Source organism: Balaenoptera musculus, chromosome 13 (genome assembly GCF_009873245.2).
Source record: "Balaenoptera musculus isolate JJ_BM4_2016_0621 chromosome 13, mBalMus1.pri.v3, whole genome shotgun sequence".
NCBI classification, from domain to species: domain Eukaryota; kingdom Metazoa; phylum Chordata; class Mammalia; order Artiodactyla; family Balaenopteridae; genus Balaenoptera; species Balaenoptera musculus.
Genome location: NC_045797.1, coordinates 65,428,387 through 65,446,678, shown reverse-complemented (window position 1 = coordinate 65,446,678; position 18,292 = coordinate 65,428,387). Strand labels below are relative to the sequence as shown.

Sequence of the window (18,292 nt, the reverse complement as noted above, 5' to 3'; positions counted from 1 at the left end):
CATACAGAGTGAAGTAAGTCAGAAAGAGAAAAACAAATATAGTATGCTAACACATATATATGGAATCTAAGAAAAAAAAAAAAGGTCATGAAGAACCTAGTGGCAAGACGGGAATAAAGACACAGACCTACTAGAGAATGGACTTGAGGATATGGGGAGGGGGAAGGGTAAGATGTGACAAAGAGAGAGAGTGGCATGGACATATATACACTACCAAACGTAAAATAGATAGCTAGTGGGAAGCAGCTGCATAGCACAGGTAGATCAGCTCGGTGCTTTGTGACCACCTAGAGGGGTGGGATAGGGAGGGTGGGATGGATGGAGACACAAAGAGGGAAGAGATATGGGGATATATGTATATGTATAGCTGATTCACTTTGTTATAAAGCAGAAACTAACACACCATTGTAAAGCAATTATACTCCAATAAAGATGTTAAAAAAAAAAAAAGATCCAGCTCACAGTCATGCTTTCTGTGACATCTTCCTCATATTATCCAGGCAAAAAGAATGCCTCCTCCCGCTGTGCACCCAGGGCCCTCTGCTCCTATCTCCTCTTTAAGGCCGGCCTGGGCTGGAGCTCCTGGAAGGGAGAGACTGTATGTGCTCATCTTGGTGATCAAGTTTGTAACCACAGTTACCAAAATTGTGCCGTAATACCGGTTCAATACTTGTGGAGGTTTTGCTTGTTTTGTTTGGTTTTACTGGACGGAATGAACAAATGAATGAATGAATGAAAATGGTTTTGACTTCATCCTAGACCTAGCAAAAAGTTTGGGTAGTGACAGTTTTGGTCATTCGGGGCAAGCTGATATTGGGCTCTTCTTTCCATGCCCCAAGAAAAATATTCCCAAGTAATAGAGAACCTGTCATCCTAAGGAATTGAACTCAGCAACTAAAGGAAAGACTATATCTAAGAGCAAGGAGAGCGTGAAGCAGGTCAACTCTGTCTTCGCAGCTGTCCCTGAGAGGGCGCTGTTCCCAAATCAAACCTCCAGTGGCCGGGAATGAAATACCAGACCGTTCCCGCCGGGCTCAGCATCCCTCCCTTTCCAGGCAGCAAGCGGTCGCGGGTCCCTAGTGGGGCGACTGCCCATAAACATGGCGGCGCCCTGCTCAGCTTCTCCCCGCCGGGGCCGCAGGGCCACGCCAGCCTTGCCAGTACTCGGGGACTTCCTCCGCGAGCCGGCTTCCTGCACGGCTGGCATTAAAACAGGCGCCTGGGGCTGCGGGCTGCGGCTGCAGATGCTGAGCTGTCCGCTGGGTGGGCAGCGCCCCCTCCTCCCCTGAGCCTCCCAGGCGGGCGGGAGCAGAGCCAAAGCATCTCTAAACTGCACCCGAACCAAAGCGGGAGAGAGCTGGGGGAGACCGGGAACCCCGGCATCTGACATTTTAATTGCAGGTTTGACTTTTTTCCCAAGATCGCAGCCCTCCCGCCCAGCCCAGATATTTTATCTCCCTCTGGCCTTGGTTGCTGGATGAAGCCGGGCCTGGGCTTGGTCCCAGGAGCAGGGGAAGAGCGCGTTCGCGGCCCCGCGCAGTCGCCCCAGGGACCCCCGAGCCCTGCGCGCCGGCCATGGTGTGGCTGAGCCCCGCGCTCCGGTGAGGCGGCGGCGCAGCTGCGAGCCCGGCGGACCCGCCCTGCAGGACGCCTTCCCCAAGGAACGGGGGTCGCCGGACTCCGCGCCCTCCTGCTGGGACTGCGCACCGGGCCCGAGAGGGCGAGCGGTGGCCGCGATGTTCAGCTGGCTGCGTTCCGATGACCGCCGCAGGAAGGACCCCGAGGTCTTCCAGACGGTGAGCGAGGGTCTCAAGAAACTCTACAGGACCAAGCTGCTGCCCCTGGAAGAGCACTACCGCTTCCACGAGTTTCACTCCCCCGCCCTGGAGGATGCTGATTTCGACAACAAGCCCATGGTCCTGCTGGTGGGCCAGTACTCCACCGGGAAGACCACCTTCATCAGGTGAGCCGGCCAGGGCCCCCGCAGCCCACCCAGCCGCCCAGCGCTTAGGCCCTCCGCTCACTCCCGATGTCCCCTCCTGCGTGGAGACAAGCGGGAAGTCTTCATTTGAAGGCTCTGAAGAAATCCTTTTGTGCGGGTATCCAAAGCTTACCCCACAATTTCATTGGATGGTCCCCTTCTCCATCCTACCTAGTGCCTCTCCACTGCACTTAGCCCTTGGCTTTGGTGGTCAGTCTGAAGTGTTAAAATTCAGAGCCATCCCTATTCTTCCCATTTTATGGACGGTGAAACTGAAACCCAGGAAGCCCAAGTGAGAAAGCTCCTGGTCGCAAGAGTACCTTAGGCTGGTGGGGCTGTCTTACCCCCTCTCCTTGTAGGGACATACCCTTGATGGGCAGGACCACTTCCCTTGCCTTCTAAAGGCTTCAGCCACTCATCTGAGGTCTTTACAGTTGCAGCTGAGGAGGTGGGCTTGGGAGCCTGTGGCCCTCTGTCTGGTAGTTCCACTTGCCCTTCTTTTATCCGTTTCCTTCACTGAGCAGAGCTCCTACAGATATCTCTTGGAGACTGGCGACAAGCAGTGTCCAGAAGCAGAATGCTTTTTTCTTTTCCATTGATCTTAATGGCTCAGTAATCATATTAAAGTCTTTTGGAGGTGGAAGGGATATTGGCCATGGTCTCATCCAGCCCCTTGACTTGGCAGGTGAGGTAACTGAAGCATAGAGAGGTTAAATACACTGTTCAGAGCCATATAACAGGGTGGGAGGCTGACCTGGGATGCAGGTCCTGGATGCATGGGAGGAGATGGTTGGCTAAATGCCTGTAACTCTGAGGGTGAGTCATTCATCCCCTTGAATTACAGAATCCCTGGGCTGGAGGGATCCTCAGGAAGTCAGCTTGTCCACCCTGCGTTCAGAGAGGTCCATATATTGCCCACCAGAGTGATAAGGACCTTTCCTATCTTTAGAAGACAGGCTTCTCTCCAGTCCTCAGTCCACACAGCCTTCAAGGCCAGGCCATCTTCCTTGGCCTCATTCACAGCCCTGAAAGCTGTCGAGGGTGCTCGTGGCCCTCTGTGTTGAGAGTCAGGCTCGTACAGAGTGGTGATGTGTGCTGTGCCCACCGCCCCCAGAGTCAATGGTGCTCATCTCCTGTGGAAGGTGTTGAAGCAGGGGTGCTCTTGTTTCCATTCATTGACCAAGCACCTGCAACATGCAAAACACTGTGCTTTGTTTGGCGAGGAAAGCAGAAAAGTGTTCACAGTCTGGCTCCTGATTTTCTAGATTCAGATTTTCCCTAGCTCTAAGCTTTTAACACAAGCCTTTTGGAAGCAGGGCATGTACCATATTAACATGTCATGTCTGAATGGAACACCAGATGAGTTTTTCCTTGTGGGGTGGACAGCCTTGGACTCAGCAGCTTTGAGAGGCTGAGTGATTTCTGAAGTTGGGTACCCAGGGGGAATATTGGCTTTTGGATATCTTATATTGTTAGAACTACAAGGGCCCTTAATGATGAATCTAATTCTTTGCTTTTTAACTTTTCAAAAGGTCAGTACCTCCTTTGAAAATCTGATGAAATATGTGAACCCATCTTTAGAAAAATGCACATACATCCCAAATTTACATATAATTTGGGGGGTCCAAGGGCTGCCTTGGCCCTTAGGGCAAGAACCTCTGATCTAATCCATCTCCCTTATTTTGTTAAACACCCATTGCTGCCAAAGGCACTTCAGAGCTACCTGGGTTCTGTTCACGGTTTCCTTTGTAACACGCATCCTCCGCCTGGCCCGGTTTATGCCCCATGGGAAGCACAGGCCTCTTACAGGTGGCTCCTGCCCTTGCACAGCCTTCTGCAGCCCTCTGGACACACCTTGGTTATAATTCGTAGTACGTTATTTAGGGCTTCTTCTTCCTGTAGCACCAGCACTTACTACTGTGCCTTAGCTCCCTGGGGCCTTGCCTGGGGTCTCAGCTACAGGAGCTCCCAGTAGAGGTTTGCAGAATGGGAGGGGAGATGGGGAGAAGCTAGCGTCCCTGAGGGCAGGATCCTGGAGCAGTAGACGTGCCTCTTGTCTGAGACACTGTCCTGGCTTTGCCTGAGTCATGCTCGCTGTTAACTGGGTCTAAGAAAGTGGCAGAGCCAAGTTGCCATAGATTACTCCTTATCTGAGGGAGACTGGAAGGCCAGGAGAAGCAGATCCCTCCTCTCTCTTATCCTCCGAGTACAAGCGTTCTCCCTCCCCACTCATGTCAGTAACTGAATTTAGCTCGTGCATCAAACGCTGTCTCCCTTTGAGGGAGAGACTACCAGCAGGGGAGGAGGGGCTGCAGCACAGGGAAGCCCTCCAAAACCAAATTACATATTTTCCTTTCTTCTCATTAAATCCACTGAACAGCTATTTTTTTAAATTGGAAAATGCAGACAAGAATACATTTGAGGAAGAAGAAAAAAATGCCCCATCATCCCACGACTAGGGAAACCATTTAAAATATTTTTTATATATATATATCTCTTTCCCAGTATTTTTAGCTATTTTATAACACAGTTGAGATCATGCCATAATGTAATTTTGTATGTGGATTTATTTCACTTATGGCATGAGCATTTCCCGGGTAAATTAAAAAAATCTTTGTAAGCATTATTTTTAAGAGCCACATGATATTTCACTGCATGTATATGCAGTTATTCATTTAACCCATCTACTTCTTTTGAATGTTTGAAGTTGTTTTTAATTTTATTTTTTGCTATTGTAGAATCACCCTGAATATCTCTGTGCATAATATTTTTCCACATATTAGACTGTTTTCTCAGAGATTCCCAGAAGTGAAATCACTAGGCCAAAGGTTGTACAGAGTTCTGGGGTTGTTTTTTTGTTTTGTTTTGGGTTTTTTTTTAACATTTTCTTACTTTTTAATCTTGGTATTAAGAGTCATATTTTTGAGTTGCTTTCCAAGAGGGTAGGCTGGTACAACACCCCTCCCCCAAAGCAAAGAAAGTTCCCCTTGGGGTAGCTAAATGCGCCTGGGTGCAGAGTACAGCCTGCCTTCTCAGCTACGCCCTCTCCCATCCCTGCTTCTTGCCTTGAACACAGCGATTCAGGTCTGTGTTCCGGCCTGAACCTGCGAGGGACCTTTCCCTCGGAAGCAGACTTGCCTCTTCATTCCCTGGCCCTTGGCCTTTTGCCACCTGAGTGTCCATCCACTTTCAGTTATATGTACTTGCCTCAGGGTCTATTTCTTGTCTCAGGAAGAACATACAGAAAAGGACATTCTTCTAACAACTAATTAATGTTCTATGACCTCTGCCTGAAATAACTTCCCTGGCCTAAGGCCCGGCAACGCAGGATAATAAACAATAAATTGGCCTGGTGGATGCTTCCTTCAACACAGGCTGCCTCTTCCAAGTACAGTAGCTCTGTGTCCTTCTGGCCTGACAGCCTTCCCTCCCTCCTCTGCTGTTTTTCTCTCTTCACTCTTCCTCCTGCTGGCCTGAAGCCTCAAGTCCCTCCTCTCTCTCACCGTTTGGCCCCCTGGTCGTGGAGGTGAATAACTGGCTGTCCCAGGGACTGCAAGGCCCAGTGTCCCCAGTGTCTGAGGGGCCGCAAGGGAGGCCTCGCTGGACCGCGGCGGCACTGGGTATGGGGCCCAGGGCTGCTGGAGCTAAGCTGCCTGGTGCTCCACAGGGAGATCTGAGCTGGTCTTGAGGATCGCCTGTGGCTCTTCTATAGCGTGACCCAGACTCTCAACTATGAATGAGCACATGGTGGGGTGGGCCAGTCGGGGGGGCTGCTCAGCCAGCCCTTTCGGCCTCCCCCACTTTTTCAGGGGGCTCTCTGCATCCTCCCCCCAAGGTGACGCAGCATTTGCCTGTGGTTGTGCCCTCTCCCATCATCTCCCTGGCATCTCTGCTGCCCAGGCCTCATGGCAGCGTCACCACCCAGGAAAGATGATTCTCTGGAAAGCTGAAGGGCTAGAGAAGGGGCCATCCTTCTATTCCAGGTAGACCCACTGACCTCTGCCAGGCCCATCCTGCCAGCCACGGCCCCTGCAAGTCCTCACTCCTGTCCCCCCTCTGAGGTCCATGGATGTCCTTTTCCTGCCAGGGCTCTGACCTGATGGTCTTTAAGTGGGACTAGGTGGAAATCCACCTGCCTCTTACAAGGCTTGAGTGTTACTCAAGGGAGCAGAGGGCCTAGGGCAGAGACACTGGGTCCACCTGCCTGAGGTCCGGCTTAAGATCTGCCTTGAGAGTCAGGAGTGGAGGTCATTGGGAGAAGGACCTCTGGGGAAGGGCTCCATCCCACTCCCACTGACAGCAGAACGCAGCCACGGAAAGAACACGGGCGGCCCAGCAGAACCCAGGCCCCACCAGTTCCCAGCCAAGAGACCATGTTAGGAAGGTCTGACCTTTCTGAGCCTCAGTGTCCTTGTCTCTAACATGCGAATAGTGACACCTCATAGGGTCACTCAGGCCAGCCTGTTGCAGGGGTGGGCGGACAAGGCAAGGCTAGTGGGAGGCTTGACAGTCTGGCCACTGGCCTCCTTTGTCCTGGGGTCACTTTGATCCCTGGTGGAGGCTGCTGCGCCCCAGGGACAGTGCAGCAGAGAGCTGACTCAGACCTCAACTCAGCCATTGAGTCCCCCACCTCCTACGTCACTTTGTGTCCGTGGAGTGACTTACGGTATCCCCGGAACCCCGAGAGGCTGACAGGACAAGCATTATTGTCTTGACCCCATTTTAAAGCTGAGGTACACAAGGCTTAGAGAAATCAAAGATACAGATATATATGGGAATTCCCTGGTGGTCCAGTGGTTAGGACTCCTCGCTTCCACTGCAGGGGGCACGGGTTCGATCGCCGGTCAGGGAACTAAGATCCCACACGCCACATGGTGCGGCCAAAAACACAGAAACAAAACAAACCGAGATACAGATATATAACACGAATAACCTATAACACGGGCAGAAAGTGATACGTGCCTTCTGCGTCTACCTGAAGATATGCAAATTAAGAGCTATGTGGATTTTCACAGAGGCGGCGAGGGCCCTGGATTTGGAGTCCAGGTAGAAATGCGCTGAGTTCTTACAGGCAGTGATGAGACATTTGTTTTCTCTAATTATTGTCTCTGCCAATGTGGGCGCATGTCTGGTGTAGCCTTTGCTTTTCCCAAACTCAAGTATGTCATCTCAAAACCTTCACTCTAACCCTCTGAGCTAGTTAGAAACCCAGGATTAGCCCTGCTCTATAAACTGGGGAAACTGAGGCAGTGGGCTCTTGAGGGACTTGTCCAAGGTCATATCTGTGATGAAGCAGACACCCACCAAGGCGCATTCCCTAACTGAGCCAAGGTGGAGGGTCCAGCCAGCCCAAGGCCTCTGGTGGCACTTCTTGTGGCCCCGGGCCCTCTGTTCCTCGCCTTGGATGCTGCTCCAGCAGCGGGGAGGGTTGGTCCCGCTGTTGCAGAGATGGGTACACTGGAGACTGGGTTAAGATTCTTGGCTCCACGCCTTACCCTGGGTGTTTAGGTCACCAGTAATGCAAGCCACATGCTTAGATTGCCAGCCAAGCAGGACACCAAAAGATGAGGGAAATGTTAGGAAAGAGTTTGCTTAAGAAAAATATGAAGAAAAGTAGGCCTCATGGGTAAAATCTGAATTGCGTTGGACTTCCCTATACCCATTTTATGGTTTAGTATTTATCTTACATTGGATAGCAAGGAGGGGGGACCCAAAACTTTTCAGCTCTTTGGGCCTCTAAATATTTGTATTTGGCCCTGAACTCGGGCAGACTCCATCTCAACTTGCTCACCTGCAAAACTGAAATAATTCAGCCATCCCACAGTGCTTCTAGGACCGATTAAGTGGAATAATTCAGGGAAAGGTCGCCACCGGCCTTACAGCGGGTGCTCAGCCTGTCGGCCCCGCCTTATTCTCTTGCTTCCCCATCTCAGCTGCTCCCACCCAGGCTTGAATTAACTTTTCTTTTTTTACACTGCCTTGGGAATGTTTTTGCCTGGCAACAGAGGCCAGCTGTATCACTCCCCATAGAGAAGCAGCCATGATATTCCTCAATAGGTTTTCCTTTCTGGACACAGTGGTGGCTTTGTTAAGGGGGCACTTGGGGCTGCAGGCCATAGCTAAATGTCCCTGAGAATTTACCCAGCCCTCTGCTTGGCCTGACTGCATCCCTGGACTTGCTGTTGGCTTCACTGGACTCTGTATTTCTCCAGTCTCATGTGTGGTCGGCAAACCTGGGGTCATGTGGGTTTAGCCGAGGAGGCAGGACAGCAGTTCCAGCCTCCAGGCCCTGGCTGGGCCGCCTGAGGCTGCGGCTCCAGAACGTCCCAGGAAGTGGCCCCCCGCTATGCTGGGGCGCAGCACCCTTTGCCTGCCAGCACAGTGCATCTCAGGGATGAAATCTGAGCCGCCTGGGTCAGGAAGGTACTTCCTCACTGCTGCTTGGCAGTGTTCAGGCTGGGCATTTTCAAGGGCGCCTCAGGCTGTTTGCTTCCACCCCTGTCTATTTCAGCCGTCCCTGAAGCCTTTGATGATATCCACCACCCTCCTTCTGCCTCAGAATTCACCCATGCCACACCCCCTGCTTGGGGCTTCTCACCCAGGCACCCACTGGGACCGGTGCTCCCTGCACATGGGCCAAGCATGGGTGGGGTTTCCAGATCATGGTGTTGATTCTCGTGAAACTGCTTCAAGTCCCAAGAATATCCTTTTAGATCCAGTGGGCCTGGGGCCTGCTTGGGTCACCTGATAGCAACAGCTTTTGCTGCCACGTCCCACCCACCGAGGAAGTGTGAACCCCAAGGGCAGATGTTTATGGAGATGAGTAGTTCCTGGGTTTGTGGGCCCTGAAGCCTAACCTTGCCCCCAGGGCCAGCCTCCTGCCAAACCAGATTCTTTTGTGGCTTTCTTGCCCCACTTCTTCTAGTCCCAAGGGCGTGCTCAGCCCTTTTGCATTTCCTGATCAAGGAGATACCTCAGGCAGGAAGGGAGACAGCGAACGTAGTGGTTAGGAGCGTGAGTGTTAGATTCAAATCCTAGCTCTGCTGTTTACTGACTGCATAACCTGCAGCAAATAGTTTAATCTTTATCTTCTCTTCTGTAAAATGGGATGGTGATCTAGGTTCTAGGTACTGGTTTATGTGCTTAAGGTCTGTAACTTATTTAACCCTCAGAACACCCGATTAGGTGGGTTCACCCATGAGGCCCATTTGATGATAAGGGTCATAAGTGCTCACATCAGCAGAAACGTGACATGAAACGAGACAATTCATGGAAAGTCTAGAACAGTACCTGGCACATCACAGGTGCTTAATAAATCAGAACAATGATCTCCCATGTTACAGAGGAAAGTGCTGAGGTTTGCAGGGGTCGAGAACCTTTTGAAGGTTAGAGAAACCAGGTCTGCTGGCCCCAGGCCCTGAGGTTCCCTGTCTCTTGCCCGAAACCCTGAAGGAGGAGCGTCTGAGAAAGCATGAAGCATCGTCCAAGTGCAGCTGTGGTGATCTTTCCTCATCACAATCCAGCTTTCAAAATGGTCCTCTGATGGGAGGAAATCCTGTCTTCACACCCAGAATGTGGGGCTGGGATCCTGGGGGGAGATGGGGGGCTTCCCAAGGCAACCTAAAGCTTCCGGTGCAGGTGGGGTGGCCCTGGGCAGCGGCCCCTCTGCAGCAGCTCCCCTGCCAGCTCCTTGGGGAGGGAGCCCGTGGCAACCCGACTTGAACTGCCCTGGAAGCACAGAGTAAACTAACAGCTCAGGACAGAGAGGGATGTCGATGAGCCGGAAGAAACCCCAGCCAGTGCCCCTGGCTGCCCCGCGCTGGGCAGAGCAGGCCCACCTTGGGGTGGCACAGGGTGGGCAGAGAGCATTTCCTCGGGGTAGAAGACAGTTGAAGAGAAAAGGATTTGGTGTTAGACTGATAAGGGTTTGGATTCCAGCTCCATCACGTTAAAGAATTAATAGTGAGCTAATAGGACAGCTGTACTGAGGAAACCCTTCAAAGCCTGGGTTTCCTCAGTACAGCCGTCCCTTGGTAGTATCCGCGGGACCTTGGTTCGAGGACCCCACCTCCCACGCAGATGCTCAAGTCCCGTATGTAAAATGGCACAGTAAGGCCGGCCCTCCGGATCCGCGGGTTCCACATTCTTGGATTCAACCACGGGTCCTCTGCGGTTGGTTGTATCCTCAGATGTGGAACCCGCGGATACGCAGAGCCCTACTGTAGCTACCTACAGGGGTGCGGTGGAGCCAGAAAGAGATACGTTCTCAAAGTGATGAGTGCGATGTATGGCATGGACGTGCTATTGAGTGTCAGTGGTGTTATCAGCATAATGACAGGGTCTAGAGTAGGCTGTCAACCCCGGCTGCACATCAGAATCAACTGGGGAGTTCCTAAAAAGGACCGGTCGCCAGGACCCCGCCCGGAGCCAGTGGGTCAGAACCTCTGGGCTGGGCCCCGGCACCGGCAGCTGGAGCTCCACGGTTGCTCCATGGGCAGCCAGCTGAGGACCGCTGGTCCTGGAGGTCTCAGGCTCTCTCCCCAGCCAGCAGCCTCTGACTTGCCATCTCTTCTCCTGAGGGCTCCTTGACTTTTCCCTCTGAGCATGAACATTGGCCCGCAAGGTTTAGGGGGAGGGTCTTGGCACACGGTGTGGGCTCACCCAAGGGTCTGTGTTTGTTGGGCAACACACCCCTTAGCTCCTTGTCCATCATGGACCCTAGGACTCTTCTCTGGCCTGTCCCAGCCCAGGGCAGTTCTGGGCTCCTCCGCCCGAAGTCCAGCCGTAAGCTGTTTGGGCTCAAAGCTGTTCTGAGCTCCTTCCAAAGGGCCTGGTTGTCTTTCCAGCCTGTTCTCTTCATTCTGTGGCTCACCATGTGTTCTAAAGGGAGCTGTGGAGAAGGGCAGTGGCCTTGGGCTCTCACTGCCCAGGCCTGGAGCAGAGCAAAGAGAGGCACCTGTCCCCTGGGGCTACAGCCTGGTACCTGTGCTAGAGGGTGGGACCAAAAGTCTAGGGTGGGATGGACATCCACTTGTCATAGTGTTCCTGTCACACAGTTTGTATTATGTACGAGCTGTTTTTACATTAAGCGACTGACTAAGCAGATAAATAAATAAGGACCTATGAATGGCCAGCAGAGCCTATGGGTGATCTAATTCTAACCATGCCTGTGTGCAGGGACTTCGGCAGACTCCCTACAGCTGTGAAGTCTACAATATTCTGTGTAGGAATCAGTTTCAAGCCATGCTTTATTTCTGAGCCCAAACCTTGCTCTTCCCCGCGCCCCCCGCCCCACACCCCCGGCACTGCTTCATGGAGGGAAAAAGAGAAGGACCAAGAAGGACAGATTTGTTATTTTAAGTTCAACTGAAATCCCACCTCTTCCCAACGGTCTTTGGACTCCCCATCGGTGAAAATCTCCCCCTGCTGTGAAATCTCCTTGCTCTGGATCTGCCCCTCTGCCATGACTCACACTGTCTGCCTTGTGGTAGGCATGCGGTGTTGATCTGTGAATAGAATCCCTGCATCATGACTGTGTTCCCTTCTGCCAGGTACCTGCTGGAACAGGATTTCCCAGGCATGAGGATTGGGCCCGAGCCGACCACGGACTCCTTCATTGCGGTGATGCAGGGAGAGGTGGAGGGCATCATCCCCGGGAATGCCCTGGTGGTGGATCCTAAGAAACCTTTCAGGAAACTGAACGCCTTTGGCAATGCCTTCTTGAACAGGTGAGTGCAGAGGGAACACACACAGGCCTTGGGGGCTCTCTTTTCTTCTTGGAGTATGAGAGGTGAAAGGGCGGGGCAGGGTCCTGGGAAACTCTGTACTTTTTCCAGACCTGGAATCTCTCTTGATTGTCCCCTTCTTGCTGGGAATGAAACCACCATTGATTAGGGATGCAGGAGCTGCAAACACTGAGCTGATTTCTCCCAATCAAGTTGGGGGAAGGGTTCAACTAGTTAAATCACATTTCTCTAATGTGTACCTCCCTTCAGTAAAAGCAGAGAGGGCTGCTTTTTGTAGTTCCCAGCTTTTGCCTAAACTACGGAAGGGCTTTGCATCCAACTGGAAGGAGACAAGGGAAGGTTCCTCTCTGTGCCTAGATATTGTTTTTACTTGGTGGCAGGAGCCCTGGACGTAAGGTAGAAGCCCTGGCTTTGAGCACTGACCCCCCTACTAAACTCACTCTGTGACCTTGGACAAGTCACCTCCCCTGGGACAAGTCAGCCTGCAGACACCAGGGCCATTGGGTCAGTTTGAGTGGAGGAAGCTCTAGAGACTGCTTGGCAAGCTGACCCAGGCCTTCCCATTATTCTGCTTAACTAGAATGCAGGCTGATCCCCTGGTCATGCTTGTTATGTAGATCCACACCACAATGTTGCATCTGTATTGCATTTAAAATTTTTTAAACTACTTTCTCTAACTGAAGGCATTTAGAGTAAAGACTATGGGCTTTGGCTTCAGACTGACTTGGGTTCAAATCCTGCCAAATAACACCACAATCTTAGACAGGTTACCTGACCGGTCTGTGTCTCACTTTTCTCATCTGTAAAATAGGATAATAGTAATGTCCTCCTCCAAGGCAAGAGGACTTGGCGGAAAAGTTGGCATTTGAACCGGATGTTCAATCATGAGTGAAATCACACTGAAAGGGTTAAAAAAAAAAAGGACATTCCAGGCAGAGAAAACTGAAAATATATATATATATACACACAAACACATACACACAGAGGACTGAGAGAATGTGGCTTAATTCAGGAACACTACGACATACATAGATGGCACTGCATACGTAGATGGCACCGTAAGGTTCGTGCTTCTCTATAGGAGCGCGCGACAGCTGGGTGACAGATGTGTAGATTAACTGTTGGCCGGGGATCTGTCAGGCACATCCATTGGAGGGATAACAGGATTGGGGCGGGGGTGGGGTGGGAGAGGGCCCTCCATGTGCCACCAGCCTCACTGCAGCCGCACACCCACAGGGAGGCTACACCCCGGATGCCTGCTGCCCCGTGATCCCATTTCGCGGCCCTTGACATCTCCCCTCCCTTTCTCTGTGAGTGTTCCAAGCCCTCTCCAGACACCTCAGCCTCCTCTCTCTGCAGATGACCTTGCTTCCTATTCTAGAGAAGATGGAAGCCCGTATCCATGGGTTCCCTGTAGTTGGTTTGTTTTAAACTGTCCGTAAAGGGAGTTCACTTGCATCAGTCCTGTCCCCCCAACCCCGCCCCTGCCGTCCACGCAGCCTGCAGAGACCTGAGTCCTCTCTTTTCTCCTCAGGTCTGCACCCCTGCGCCCCCAACCCGTGCATCCGGCCATCTGCCCAGGGACGGCTCTGTCAGTTACTCTTTCTGACAGCTCCCCCCCTCCCTTGGCTCCTTCTCCGCCTGGAACTATCTATCTGCTCTTGCAAGCCCTGCAGCAGGCCCTACTAGCCCTTACCGCCTCGCTTTCCTCTCGCAGCCAAGTTTCAGGGCTTCACCTCCTCACTTCTTCCTGTCCCCCAACCTGTGGAACATGGCCTCACCCCGTCACAGCTGCCCGTGTGAAGGTCATCTGTGACCTCTCAGTGACAAGCGGTGAGCACTTTCCGTCCTCACCTTACCCCATCTCTCTTGGGTATTGGTTTCTCTTAACCAGCAGTCCCTCTCAGCTCCTTGGCCCTCCTCCTGCCTCCCTAGCAGACCCTGGTCCCCTTGGTCTCTGGCTCCTATGACCTGGTGGCACCCTCAGCCCCCTGCCCTTCTCACTCCAGGCACCCAGCCTGGGTGATACCTCAACCGCAGCCCTGGCCCCAAACACCAGCCGCCCCATGTACACGACCTTCTGGTCACCAAGTGACAGCAGCCCCGCTCAAGGTGGCTTCAGCAAAACGTGGAATGTATTGAGGAATGCTGGGGTGTGCCTTAGAACCTAAGGACCCGAATGTGGCTGGGCCCCAGGCACAATGAAAACCATGGGCTTCGGCAGGGCGAGGGCTGTGCCATGGACTTTTCTGCCCCCGCTATCTAGCGCAGTGCCAGAAACACAGCACATGCTTCATAAATATTTGTTGAACTGAACTGGACATGCTGACAACCATCATATCAGACTGTGGCACTCTTGTGCTTAAAATGTTCCAATGGATTTTTACCGCCCTCAGTATAAAATCCACGTCTCTTAATGTGGCTTTGAAGGCCCTTGCGATCTGGCACCTGCCTCCCTGTCTCGGCCACATCTCTAGGGGCTCCAGCCTTCTGGTTCTCGCTCAGTGATGAGCGCTCTCCTGGAATGGTGCCTGCACACACCCCCCCCCCCACACACACACACACACACTCCCTCACCCCCTCTTTTTCTCTCCCCGCCCCTCATTTCTGGGCTGCGTTTACACCTGCTTCTATTAGTTTCCTAGGGATGCCAGAATAAATTACCACGAACTGAGTGGCTTTAAAATAACTACTGACTCATAGTTTGGAGGCCAGAAGTTCAAAATCAAGGTGTTGGTGGGGCCATGCTCCCTCCAAAGCCTGTAGAGGAGGATCTTTCCTTGCTTCTCCCAGCTTCTGGTTACTCCAGGCATTTTGCTTGTGGCAGCATAATTCCAATAATTCCAATCTCCCCTCTGTGCATGTCTGTATCTTCACATAGCTACACACACGCACGCACGCACACGCATGTACGCTGGCTTCCTGCCCACACCCCTGTCCACCTGGTAAACGCTGGTCATCTTTTGAGGTCTCAGTTCAGGTTCTGCGTCCTCTGAGAAGCTTCCCGGACCCTCTTTCCCGGGCATCCCCAGCCTCGTCCCCTAACCTGCATCTCTGCAGCCACCTCACTGGGTAGCAGAGGGTCCCTTCCCTGTCTGTTCTTGGAGATTATGGGACCGTGAACTGTACCTGTGATGGTCAGACACCTTGCTGGCTTCCACCAAAAATGGCATTTAAGAGAGAAGGCTTGAAGTCAGAAGGATCTAGCTTAGGTTTACCAATTTGTATTTGGAGACTTTGGGATGTGATACTGGGAATATTTCCTGGAATAAGGCTTGACTGCTATCCTACTAGCAATGTTTGGTATTTGCACAGCCTTTTAGAAACCCAGATAAACGTTCCTGGGTGGTGTGCCCCACTCTTCGAGGCCAGCTGCAGTGCCGCCTCCTCCAGGAAGGCTTCCTTCCACCTTGGATCTTCCGAGCCCTTCACTTGACCTCCCTTGGGGGCGCTGCTCCCATCGCACCCATATCGTGGTTGTCCTTATGCATGCCTCTGCTCTTCCACCAGACTGTGCTCCTTGGGGGCAGGGATCAAGGGCTGGACATCCTGGTGTCCCCGACAGCAGGGGCTCACAAACCTAGGCCCACAGCTGCCTTAGGACCACCCCGGGAGCTTCCTCAAAGTACAGATCCTGGGCCCACTACTGGGGCTGAGTCTAGCTTGGAGCTGGGAGTCTGCACTGGAAGGCAGCCGGGCTTCAGAACCTCTGCCCAGGGCAGGAGAGGTTGGCATGGGGCTGAAACGAGGGTGCCTGAGAGGCAAGGACAGGACGGTGGCTCACCACGGGTCTCCTCCCACCCCTGCAGGTTCGTGTGCGCCCAGCTGCCCAACCCCGTGCTGGAGAGCATCAGCGTCATCGACACGCCGGGCATCCTCTCCGGGGAGAAGCAGAGGATCAGCCGAGGTAAGTGAGGCAGCTGGTAAGGTTGGCTCTGACTCTGTGCTGTGTTCTTTCTGGTACGTTCTCTGGCTTCCATACCAGGAGAGAGGCTCCCGGGGCCTTGCTGTCTCTTGATGAGCCAGTGCTGCCTCGTGTGCTGTGTGGGGTCGTCCTAGGCAAGGGTCAGCAGATGGGTTTGGGTCCACTACAGCTCAGGAGACGGCTGGCCTCGGTCTTCTCATCTGTGAAATGGAGACATCAGTGTCTGCATTACGCACCTCATCGGGTTTCTTCATGGGCCAGACCCTGGCTTGCTTCTGAAGTTCCGGCTGCCCCTGCCCCAGGAGCTTGCAGCTCTGCAGGGGAGACAAGTTCCTGCCGAGGACTCCAGCCAACAACGTGAGGATGACAGTGTGCTCTGGGGCGTGAGAGTCGGGAGCTGGGTATGTGAAAGCCCTTGAAAACTGCTCATTCCAGACAGATGTGGGTAATTGTTCACTGAGGGAGGTTGCCGGCATGCGGGTCGGGAGATGGAACTCGGGAGCCAGACCACCAGCGTCCTGAGCCTGCCTCTAACACTTCCTGGCAGGGTGACCTGGCGGGTTTCTTTCCTTCAGCTGGCTCATCTGTAGAGTAGGGGACATAATTCTATCTACCTTCTAGGGTTGTTTGAGGATTAAAAGAAATAATACAGGTAAAAAGCCTCCTGCCTGGCACATAGCAAGTCCCCAGCAAACATGAGGTGCTATAGACCATCATCATCATCACCATCACTGGTTTTTTCCGAGCTCTAAATTCCTAGATGGATACTGTAAAAATCTTGAAACTACAGCTCCCGGCTCCCCTCCCCCAGCCTCTCCTGCCACACCATGCTGTGTGCCCCAGGTAGCCCCCAACCCTTTCTGCGCCGCATGCCGTATTGCTGGGAAGAAAAGCTGATGAAGCCACAGCCACCCCAGTCCTGGAGCTAGGAGCTGGGAGCTGGGAGCTGGGCAGGAGCCAGATCGGCACTCAGAGGGCAGCTTCCGGGAAGGGGAGGCTTTGGACTGGCAAGAGCTCTCTGAGCAGCAGCCAGGACTCTGCCCTTAACTGACCTTAGGTGACTGTCTGCCTTCCTCCTGCACGTGCCTGGGGTGAGGTGCATGTATGGTGGTGCAAGGGCGAGGGGGGCAAAGAACCCACGGCCCTGGGGGGAGGAGCATCTCCTTCTGGCCTACCTGCCCTTTGTAAGCACCCTGGCACCCTGTTCAGGGCCCTGTGGTCCGGGGGAGGGTGCAGCGTGGGTGGCTCTCTGTCTTGTTTCTATTTGTTTCCCTAGATACTCCCTCTCTCCTGACCAGTCTCTAACCTCATGCCGTAAGTCTTCCTCCAAGTTCATCCTGAGTTTAGGCCTAAAGGGGATTTACTGTTTCACACAAATAGCCTGTATCTCCTTGAGGAAGGCTTGGAGAGCAGCCAAAATTCTCCACCTGAACTACCCAGGGGGTGGGGGGCTACACAAGGCTAGTGCAGCCTGACAGGTGGGTCCAGAGAGGATTCCAGCCTTCAGGGATTCCAAGGGCACTGGACTGGGAGTTTAGAGCATTGGGTTTTAGAACCTGTGGGTCTCCAGAGGTCACATTTTCTCCCTTAGCCTTAATGTCCCCGTGCATAACAAGGGGTAATGATACCCATCACATGACCTCGTGAGGTCCACAGATGGTAATGGAAACACAGACATCAGCTCTGGGTCTGGATCACAGTGAGCTCCCTTCTTTCCTCTTTATCTGCCATCCAGGGTCACCCTGTTAAACAACCCCAGGTTAATCTACGTGAATGGCCTTCCTTGCAGTTGTGCAGTGCACAGCCTATGCAGTTGTACGTGGCAGCCCTGCTCCTAGGGAGTCCTGCCTTCCTCAGCTTCTGTTCCATTCCATTCTTTTCCTATCCCTCTACCTTTTCTCCTGACTTTATCTTTGGACCTCAGTGGCTGCTCTACAGCAAATTGGGGGCTTGTTCTTCTTGCCCACCCTTCCTATTGCCTGCCACCCCATACCGACTACCACCAGGTCTCACCCCACCTCTGGGAGAAGTGATAGCCCTGTGTGTATCTATGCAGACCAGTTTGTTCTCTGCCTTCCTGATTCTAGACTATAAATGCAGCTGCTGGCAAAAGTAGCCTGTGATAAAAACAAGAGCTGAGAGCTGGGCCGCCATTCCTGTATCATCAGCCTGGGGCAGTGCTGACCCCAGCACTCCACAAGAGACCAGGAAAATTGGGTGGGGGGCAGGGATCAGACACCCTGAGACATCAGGGGCACCCCAAATGAGAAAAGTTGCCAGTATGAAGACCCCCTCCGCATCTTCCACAATCAGCCGTAGAACTCAGTAGTTCAGTTTATGCCTATACACATATGCACCCCCCATCTACACACATCACACCTCCCTCCACACCCCGCTCCCCACACACGCACACAAGTGTGTGCACAGAACCAAACGCACTTCACGTGGCTCCTCGCCCGGGGCTCTCAGAACTCTGGGTTTGGCCGCAGCACAGATTTGGTGCTTCTTGCTTTCATCCAGCCCAGGGCCGGGCAGGGCCCCGTGGATAGTCCACAGACAGCCCTGCAGGAGGGCACCCGACTGAGGGCTGTATGAAGCCTGAAATCCAGCCCACGTTCCGCTCACCGAGCCTGATGCCAG

At 53.0% G+C, this 18,292-nt stretch overlaps 1 protein-coding gene across 2 annotated transcripts in view; it reads left to right on the top strand.

The window, feature by feature from the left end:
- The first annotated feature begins 1,181 nt into the window (after positions 1-1,181).
- Positions 1,182-18,292, top strand: part of EHD3 (EH domain containing 3) — a 30,032-nt gene continuing 12,921 nt past the window's right edge. Inside the window, exons 1-3 of one of the 2 annotated variants that reach the window (XM_036873702.1) lie at positions 1,182-1,963; positions 11,533-11,709; positions 15,537-15,634. In XM_036873702.1, the coding sequence (XP_036729597.1) occupies positions 1,737-1,963; positions 11,533-11,709; positions 15,537-15,634 (502 nt within the window). In that variant the 5' untranslated portion in view covers positions 1,182-1,736. The remainder of the gene's footprint in view (positions 1,964-11,532; positions 11,710-15,536; positions 15,635-18,292) is intronic. The other variant, XM_036873701.1, reaches the window with a different exon arrangement.